This window comes from Diachasmimorpha longicaudata, chromosome 10 (genome assembly GCF_034640455.1).
Source record: "Diachasmimorpha longicaudata isolate KC_UGA_2023 chromosome 10, iyDiaLong2, whole genome shotgun sequence".
NCBI lineage: Eukaryota > Metazoa > Arthropoda > Insecta > Hymenoptera > Braconidae > Diachasmimorpha > Diachasmimorpha longicaudata.
Genome location: NC_087234.1, coordinates 2427281 through 2437778, shown reverse-complemented (window position 1 = coordinate 2437778; position 10498 = coordinate 2427281). Strand labels below are relative to the sequence as shown.

At 34.1% G+C, this 10498-nt stretch overlaps 1 protein-coding gene across 2 annotated transcripts; it reads right to left on the bottom strand.

The window, feature by feature from the left end:
• Window positions 1-16: 16 nt before the first annotated feature.
• Window positions 17-10386, bottom strand: LOC135166603 (DDB1- and CUL4-associated factor 6-like). 2 transcript variants are annotated; one of them, XM_064129017.1, is made up of 16 exons: window positions 9902-10383; window positions 8939-9093; window positions 7914-8031; window positions 7547-7725; window positions 7329-7464; window positions 6869-7032; window positions 6452-6620; window positions 5745-5990; window positions 4850-5213; window positions 4506-4615; window positions 3999-4079; window positions 3638-3695; window positions 3294-3434; window positions 2305-2557; window positions 979-1084; window positions 17-772 (listed from the first exon to the last, which is right to left on the bottom strand). In XM_064129017.1, the coding sequence occupies exons 1-16, from the start codon at window positions 9990-9992 to the stop codon at window positions 714-716; spliced, it is 2430 nt and encodes an 809-aa protein (XP_063985087.1). In that variant the 5' UTR covers window positions 9993-10383; the 3' UTR covers window positions 17-713. The 2 variants fall into 2 exon arrangements, with proteins under 2 accessions (XP_063985087.1, XP_063985086.1); XM_064129016.1 differs by lacking the exon at window positions 17-772 and having other exon boundaries at window positions 788-1084; window positions 9902-10386.
• Window positions 10387-10498: the final 112 nt, after the last annotated feature.

Here is a 10498-nt window from a genome sequence, read left to right as displayed (position 1 = left end):
GGAGGTGAAACGTATATCATGGACATATTTACCAATTGATTTTACATTTTCAAATAATTTTTTGAGCTGAAAGAAATATCTAGTGACGCTTCCTACTGATATAAGTCAAATAAAATCAATAATTGACAAATTATTAGTGGTCATTAGAGTGAATTTATCTCAATAGTAAATGACCTCATAAAAAAACCTCAGCGGAAGTCGTGCTGTCCAAAGACAATCTTCTGAAATCAATCAAACAAAATTACTCCTTCCAATTCAATTGATTTCATTGACATCGTCTCTCACCATTCCCCATAATTTTTAAAAAAAATTACGTGTGAAAGTTTTATGCATTAACGTTTCACCACACAAACCGTAAACTTTCAATCAACCATTCACCACTTAAGGCACAATTTCACAACAATTCCTATGATTTTAACGTACCCGTGGATATGATGAGTGATTTATCACCCAGGGCAATGTGAAAATGATCTCTAATAAACAATGAATCATTCAACGATGAAAAATAAACATAAAAATAAAAGATAAGAAGATAACATTCCGAGCAACTATTAAAAATTCATTTACATGAAAGGAGAAAAAAATGCAGTTAAAGGATTAATTAATATTGGAGTGTCTTCACACTTTCGTTCGCACAATTGTTTTTTCTTATCTCTATTCTTCTCCTTGAATTATGAATTAACAACTGACAAAAGGACGAGTTATTATGCTAATTATCCGCCTCGCATGTTCTCGCCTTCGTCTCCACTTCTTCTCCGATTTCTTCCCCTTCCTGAAAAAAATTATTCGATCAATTCTCGATCAGCTCGATTGTGCGTTTGATGCAGATAAATGAGAAAATATATTCAATGATATTTCGATAGATGACAATACTGACTCGAAAAAATAAGGATGAATGTTTCAATTTCTCTTATTTCAATAATTTAAATGTTTGTGAGCAAAGAAAAGTGTTTGAAGAGATTATAAGCATATCACTACCTCTTCGTATTTGATTGAGACACGCCAGCATTCTTATCATAAATACGGCTGGCACGGTTATCGTATCCTTTGTCTCCTCCAGCATCACTGCATTACGCTTTTGAAGCTGCAATAACAGCAAATAACAGTCTTTTTTAGTTTAATATTAAACGTGAGACTCGATTCGACAATGGAATTCCTGAGAAAACGATAAGAACCCCAAAAACTGTTTGATGAGGAAGAAATTTTTCAGATATAGTATTATATAGTAATATATAGTATAGTATAGAGAAAGAAAGAAATAATGTTTTGTGTCATTTTATCCTAGTACTTTTCATTTTCAAATTATATCGAGGAAAAAAATGATTTGTTCCAAGAATATATCATTTCTAATATTTTTTTTGTAGCTATTAACATAAGAAAATATTTTTTTTGGAACAATTCTAGGCTTGAGAATTATGTTGAACTAGAAGATTATTATTCAACAAATTATCAATATGTGTAATAAATAAATTAAAAACCAAATAATATTTTTTACGTTTACCACTCCTCGTTTTCGGAAATGCGGCTCGACATGAACCTGTGTTGAGACTGAGAAAATATAATCGCATTTTTCGCGTTCTCTTCTCCTATTCTCCCGTACGTATCGGAACTACGATAATCTACTGTAAACGTATATTTATCTTTAAAAAACAGCGAATGGGTAAGCGATGCATGAATAAACAAAATAAAATGAAATGTGACTTATGTGACCACACAATTATTACAAAAAACATCACAATAGGCCAAAGGACTAACGAGAAAACCGATCACAACAACAGCAGAATCGATTCAACAAAAATAAATAATTACAGCTATAAATTACGTTCATTGAGGAAGAAAAATCAATGAACTTTGTGTCAATTAATGAGTCAAGAAAATCAAACAACATACTATAACAAATGAATACGAAATAATGACAAAATACACGTAGCAATGCCTACTAATATTCAATTCTTGGAGCAATAGCACTTATGCTGAGAGAAAAAAAACTTTGGTCACAAAAAATAGTCCAGAAAAAATCGACTAGAAAAATATTGCTAATGGAAACAATAATGAATCCCGGAAAAAATAAAAAACAAAGAAAAAGATAAATGTCAATTTCGTAAAGTAGTTTTCCCTTCATGTTGGTATTTTACCGATCCGATACGGTCCTTTTAAATATTTTCAATTGCCAAATTTTCGATTTTTATGCCCCAATATTTAGACCCAAAATATTTTGAGTCAGACTGTGATGTAATATTTTTAAATACGTAGAGTCATTATCTGAAATGATAACAAATGTCTCAACAATTCAATTAAACTCACATCTTCTGCAAAATTGGCATCGAAATTGGCTTCCTCATTGATTGGTGCCCACAGTTTGACATCATAATCGATACCAGAAGTAGCCAATATTGGCAAATATGGATGTGGTTGAAGGCAATTAACAACGTGCTGATCAGCTTCCAACAGCATACACAGGTTAGCAGTATCTCTCTCCCAAATGAATACATGCCCGCAGTCACTTCCAGACATGACGAAATCATCGCCCCAAAAGTTTGCTTCTTTGATCATGGTCCTAAAGAAACTAGAGTGAAACGAGGGAAGCACAGCACGATCAATACATTGGATGGGCCTGATTCTAATTGGCCCAGTCCGTTTTGAGGCTTTCAAGGTAATAAACTTGTTTTTAATAGATACGTCTTTGAGGAGGGCTTAGTTGCACTCGTTGCTAGTTCCTGACTAGAACGAAGGAGTCTAGAACAGTAGTTTGGTGGTGGTTTTGCTGGGGTCCTACGGTTTTGCTACGAAATAAATCTTGTGAAGTGGTGAAAAGAGTGAAATGTCACTGGAAAATATCTGACTGCATTAAATTTTCATCGATAAAATTATTTTTTATTTTAAATGAAGAACTCATTCATTTGGTCTCAATGTGTACTCTCTAGAGTTTTTCATTATTTCATTAAAAAAAAAAAATTTCTGCTGAACAAAATAATTTTATACTCGAAAGCATTAATTTTTGAATCAAAAAACCATCGCTTATAATCAAAGAAATGAATTTGACATAAAAATAATTTTTCGTTGTCCATCAATTAGTGCTCCACGTAAAAAAAAAGTAATAACAATCAAGATTTCAAACATACGATATTTTTCTTGGGATTAATTTCTATTCGGTGGAAATAAGAAAAATAATTTTGATGGAAAAATTTTAATTGTCGATTAAAATCCAAATTTGTTCAATTTCACTCTTTTCCACTACTTCTCTACTAAACTGTTAGGAGAATTCTAGGGAAATTGGAACAGAGTAGACCTACCTCGCATTGCGATGTCCCATGTATTTTTGCTTTACCCTTAGCTGGGTGAAACGGTACTCATCGAGGTATTTATAACGCCCCAAGCAGGCGTGGTTGTTAACTACATCTTGATCCATGCTTTCGTTAGCTGCATCGGATAATCTGCAGAGAACAGTTGTACTTCATTATGCGTTTTATACTCAACAATAATTGCACTTTATTATAAATGAAGGCAACAATCGTTGAAAATTGTTGTCAATAAATTAGCAGTTCATTTAACATAGCATAGTTCATTTTGAAAGTCAATAAACGATTCGAGTACCACGACTAATGAAATAAAATTAAAACGAATGACATCAATTTACCTTCCAGCAGCTACATCCTCATCATCATCGCTATCATTATATACATCCTCATCTGTCTCTAAAATTCAATAAAAACAGAAAAACATAATTTGTGAAATACGACTGAAAAATATTTTCCATCAAGTCTTCAAAATTGACAAGCAGTTTTTCAAAAAAGAGCAAAATAGTTTAGTTTCAATCAAATTTGATGAGTTGTTGGCAAATAGTAAGTGGTATATATTTTCGGTTTAACCCCATTGAATTTATTGGAGATAAACAAAAACGTGAAAGCGGAATGAAAGTTAGCTGAGGAATTTTTAATAATATAACGTACGTTTCCTATTTCGTTAAGCTCCGAATCTATAATTTAGATATAACTTACGTTCCATGACATGATAAGATTTTTTTGGCCTACTACTTGGTCCAGGCATAAGTCTCATCGGATTCTGACTGCCAGAGGGTCCTGGAATGAATGTAAATAATATCACTTCCATGGGGTGAATCCAGTCAATCACTACCAGATCGATAAAATCACATGATTTCAAACGTTCCACGTTAATTGCATCATTTTCTGTTATAGAATTGTGAAGCAAAAGACAAGGAATCAATTTTCTTTGCAAAAAACGGTCTTTCAATAATATCTTATTGCACTTTCCATTTCCTCATCATTTATCTCAATTGAACTCAGGAAAATACTGGAGTAATAATAATGGTTGATAGTTTAATATTTTAGTTAATTATTGAATAAATAATTCTAAAATTTATATGATTGTATTTCAATGAGGCAATCATGCGACACGATTGGTAATTGATAAATTAGTCTGAAATTTCAATAATCGATTGAAGACAATTCGCAAATGGTAAACGTGGAATTTCTTCTGCGGATTACCTGGATGATAACTGTCTCGACTGACTTCATCTGCAACTCCCATGGATATCCTTGCACCTGTTGAACTTTTATCTGAATATGTAAGACTGACAGCAGGTTCACTACCATGTCTGCAAGCAAAATAGAATTATTCAAAACATTTTTCAAACACTTTTGAATGAGTTGCACTTCTGTCAATTTATCTAGGAAACGAGTGAGCCCAGGTAGAAAATCCACTCGATACCTTTGTAGATAATACTCCTCACATTTTGTGGAAATTCTTTCATTAATTAGTTTTTCATGTTTGAAAAAAAATCCTACAAAATATCTAGTGCAGAAAAATTGAGCAGAAAAAATCATTGTACCTTTCTAGAAAACCGTCTCTCATGAATGTCAGCCTGTCCTTCAAGTTCTCCATCATGCTCTCGTCCCTGCCAGTCGCTATATTAACCGCTGGATTCTCAGTCTCATCCCTTAAATCACTCATCTCCCCTTCACGAGATAGACTCAACGTGGTGAGAGATTGAATGGACGCTTTCGCCGTCTCTGATTGACTAGATTCCTCATTCATTGATATGTGAGAGTTACCATTGTGGTCTGAAGTCAGAGGAGTCTCATCGGATAAATCACCTCTCTCTGATGCTTCTTCAGTCTCAAAATTTTCTTCATTAGTTGGTAATGAAATATTCTCCACTGATGTGTCCATATTGTCATTATCATCACTTCGATCTGTACACAAACAACATCTGCCTATTAAAAACCTCCATTTCTGTGTTAAATTCTAATTGAGTATTTTTTTAAAAGCAGAAATCATAATTAAAAATGTCCTAAAATTCTTGGAAAAATGGAAACAACGATCGAAGAAATTACTTTCGTCTATGAATTCCATCTATCAAATATTGACACAGTTATTTCAAACCATCATGTAATTAATTTGGTGCTTTTTGTTAGAAATTATCGTGAGATTATCCATTTCTAAGGAAATCTGAAAAATCCAAAACTCAATGAGCGAATTAAATTTGAATTTCTATCGGTTCACAGGGCTCCACAATCCTACATTGAAAGAAACATCAAATTCATTAATCCATTGGCCAATAATTAGTAAAACGCAAGTATCAATGCACACGGACACCGTCTCAAAATTACGTTTTTGTTCTTTTTGGATCATAATGGGTTCATATAACACGAGAAAAATTGAAAATTAAATTAGATCAGTTTCGAGACGTCCATTTGACAGCAAAAACATTTTTTTACACTCACCTATGGCTTGGGCATTGGACTCGGTGTCCATACTCTGGAAATCACTTCTGTCCTCTTGCATTTCTGGACTAGATTCATCAGATTGTTGTTGAACCTCAGGTTGTCGATCAACCACACCCTCCAGGCTATCCTCGCCACCTCCACTGAGAGCAGCCCTGGTTGCTGGATCATTTAGCATTCTGCTGAGTACATCGGTCATTCTCTGCATCAACGATGTATGCAGAACAGGTCTGGCCTGTGCTATTTCTGGAAAAATCCAAATGATTCCAGTGGAGGCCGAGTCTTGCCAGTAAAAATGACGGGTTCATTTGTCATTTTGTAATGCGAGATTATTTATGTAGCAAACTATTTTCAAAAGGTGGAGCAAAAAAATCTGACTATTTTTATGATACCTCGGTAATCAATGACATTGTGAGTAAATATCATACTAGAATATTTTTGGGGCGAAGTGATAAACTAGGATAAACATTTTCAATTTTAAATCTCTTTTTTGTTACTTAAAACAAAAGTTCTCTCAAACGTTATAATATTTTTTCAATTTCTTTAAATAATTTTATTTTTACACTCATCATAACTTATCATCTTCTTGTCGAATTTTCCATTTGAAGATTAATTATTTGTATTGTTGGGTTCCATCCATCGACATTAACTGACATGTGGTTAATTCATTAGTATTTTTTTGATTAATGAGTAGTTTTACAACTCACCCGTTCCATTTCTTCGTCCACCTTCTCTTTCTGGACGTGCATCTGGTCCAGTATCTGACCAGTCGCCCCTCAATCTCAATCTTCTAACTGGCTGGGGAGATCTCACTGAATGTTTCTTGTTTGTCGATCTACTCAGAGAGTCTTTCTTCAACTGCTTCGAGCCATGATCCTATTTACATTCAAATGAAAAACAGTTTAAAAAATGATAAACAAGGAAAACAGAAAAGGCCATTCTGCATTATTTGCAAACAAAATGAGGGAATCAAACAATTAAATTATTTCAATCCCCTCATTGGAATGCACGAGCATATTAATGGCCATCAAAACGGATTTTACATTAAGGTAATTTAGAATAATTTAATCGCAGATTTATTCACAAAATTTCGCATAAAATATCGCTTTCAAGATTTTTTTTACCTTTTCGCTAAATAAATAGAGGTGATCACTGCTGTAACTGACAAGAACTTCATTTCCTTCTGGACTATAACTCAGAGATGTTATTCTGTATGAGTTTCCTTCGAACTCAGGGACACTAAAGAGTGATAGTGGAAGAATCGAGGAATTTATCCCGCCTCCCCAATCTGTTAAAAAATTAAATTTATTTCAATTTGTTGATAAAAATAACTATAATGGACGTAGAAATTATTTTTTTCAAATACACAAAATCATTTCTTCATCGGCAAATTTATTTCTACTGCTTTCTGCTACTGAAATAATTTTAATGGAATATAGAAATGGGAATTTAGTAATCCAATAGTTTTGAAGCCATTGGATTGGCTTTTCATCGTAATCTCTTCAAACATTCAAAGAGAATAAGCAAAAATAACAAGTAGAAATGATATTTCATTTTTTATGAAGGCAATATATTTTATGTCACCTGCATCCCGTAAATTCAGCATTCGCCGGTCATGAATTCTGACAGTGCTGTCGGAACATCCAATCGCCAACTGATAAGGCATCATTGGATTCACAGACAGTGCGGTAACTGCACGTTCGCATGAGATCAAAATATCCTGGGGGAATAAATCATTTATAAATCCAACATCTGGACCTTGAAAAATAAAATTTGAAATATTCGGAGTGTTATTTACGTACGTCTTTGCATTTTGAAGTGTTACATGAGCTTTTGACCCTCAGATCAAAGTATCTGACAGTGCAATCTTCACCACAACTGAGAAAACTGTAGGGATCACCGGGTATTGTTGCTATTTCGTAAGTCGTTCCACTATGGCATGTAAACTGATTTTGAAATGTTTCTGTTTTCCTCATGAGATCTAAAAATAAAAGCAATTGAAGAATGGAAATGTGTAGTTAAAGGAAACGAGACAATTTTTATTTTCATCTGGGTTTCAAATATCGGAGGTTTTGCCGGAGATTTTCATTGAGTTTCACAGTTGACAGTTTAACAAAGGTATTTTTTATGTTATATATTCATTCAAAATCGTAATCAGTCAACACTCACCTGTATAGAGGATGATTCCATCTCCACTGCATGACACAATCCTGTGGTCTCCACTATTGGGTAAAAATTTTGCGCTAAAAATATTTGCCCTGTGACTTGTCTTGTAGTCGTCCAGCACCTGCGTTGAAATAGTATCGATTATGTAGAGGCCCTTCAATTTCTATCATTAAGGTTTAAAATATTATTCATTGATTATTGAATATACAAAGACTCCTGCGAATATTTCCCTATTTTAATGGCCACTGAAAAATTGAATTGTTTTAGACCAACGAGATTTGGAGATGAAACTCCGGTAAGACACATCTTCATTATTCAAACTCTCTAGATTGTGATTGTGGAGTAAGAAATAAATTTTTGAACTACAGCAATCATTTTTCAGATTTTAATTTTGAAGATAAAATGTCTGTCCTTCAATCTGAAGCTTTGAAAGGGAATAAAAATCGAATTTTATGAAACTGGATTTGGTCTGGATGACTCAGTGTATGATGTACTTCCATTCTTTCGAAATGAATCATCTCCCAAATAATGAACATCTCGGGAGGCAAAGGATTTTTGCAAAAATATTATGGCAAATTCCTTTCTGCATTTTTAGCAAATCCATCTTTCAAATTGTGCCTCTCACACGTGCCCAAGAATAATTACCACTGCCTGACACTCCTCATCACGACTGATTTATGACAATTTAATATTCTCGCTTGCACTTGAGCCAAAGTCCCTGACATTTTTCACTGTCATTCAGGTCAATGAGAGCTGAAGAGCCTACCCGACACTCCAAGTTCTAGATTGAAGGCCTAAAATTAGAGACAAGGAATACACGTGCAATTTTTTTTACAGCATTTGGCAAGACAAATATCCCCCAATGTGGGCCAATGTTAAGCCTTGGCTGTCTCCTCTCTCATTATTACTCCAAATTTCCTGATTCCTAATTTCCGAACCTTCGAATGCCAGAATGACAAATCCAATTTGTCTACTGTAATCGTTTTTTCTTTGATGTTGGCAATCAAATCGTGAACCGGGAAAATTACCTTGTAATTGTAGGCGTTTGTGAGTACAAGATGTTGATCATCACTTCCTGACAAGATCAGGTCACCAGTGTGATTCCAACAGATTGAGTTGACGCAGCCGTGATGAACCTTCAGACGTTTGACGAGGGACATACGCTGGATCAGTTGAAGACTCGCTGTAAAAAATAATTTTATCAAGGAAGTTGTTATTAATTATGGGAGAAATTGGGGCGTTAAGTGATAGAATAGGTTGAAATAATATAAATTAGTAATTAACTTCATTAATGATTAAAGAGTTTCAAGCAGGATTGATCATTGAGAATTGTTCTTTGAGAAATTTTTATTGAGAACGATTTAATTCTTACGAAAATATTTCAAGACATTTCTGGGGAGAAGTTTATTAGTTCAACAAATATCTTCCGACTATTTCTCTTTAATCTCTTTGTTCAGATAATTACAAACTACTGGATCCTCACTTTCTAGTTTATTTAACAGTGATGCTACCGTTTATTTTTCGATTGTGTATCCTCTCAAGGGCAGAGTCTCTGGAGAAAGGTATAATGAGGAATGTTTAGAGGGTGGACTGTCCAGTATTTGAAGGAGTAAGTCAACGAAGTCTAGTGATAAAGCCACCAACATTCAATAATATAAAAAAAATTAGTTACAATTTCTTTGGTTCATTCACGATTCATTCATGAACCTGGTTCTGCTTTTTAGAAAGGAAAAACAGTTAATTTCGTGACGTTTACTATTTTTTCAATGACGATTGTCTGCATTTGTTCAATCACTGGTCGCGTACGACAACTGGTACATTCAACATGAGCAAACGATTGTCATAGGAAATTAAATTATTTATAAAAGTTGTTAACATTTCCCTTAACGATTGCTCGCTTGGTCCTCGAGATGATGCACAACCGACGATAGAATAAAATTGAAATAATTGATCAGTTCAATGGAAAATTATAAATAAATAATATTATTTACCTTTACTGCTGGAATAAAGCTTTGTCCGGACTCCGTAATCATATGGCTGGGTATAAATATCGTGGAAAATATGGGGCTTTGTTCTCGTCATTGTTGATATTATTCACCTGAACTGAAGATAACACTCCACCAAATGAGAAATAAATAAAATATTTATTTCAAACTCAATCCATCAATAACTTGAATGATTCGAACTTCATTCAAGAAAATTCCACTGTCTGTTCCAAGCACAAAAACAAATTCAGAGGATAATAAAAATAAAGAGGATCCCTCTGGGTCGTTACACCGAGGGAAAATGAGTGGCAGATTTTTCACCAATGACTACAAACGTAGTTCGACCAAGACCCCCCATCCTCACAACAAGTTTTGCAAGAATATTTTTGATACTAAAAATAAACAATTCGTGATAACTTGCAAATTTTGTCAATGTGAGATCGTCAGAAGAGGCGGTGGTGGTGAAGTGAATTTTTGGAGTTGCAAAAAAAAACAGCTGATGTACACAATGGAGTCCACTGAGTTTTTCCGCAAGTTATGCACGAAATACAACGATATTGCACGATAAGTTCAGGGGCGTACAAACAGGTCTCGGGGGAGGCG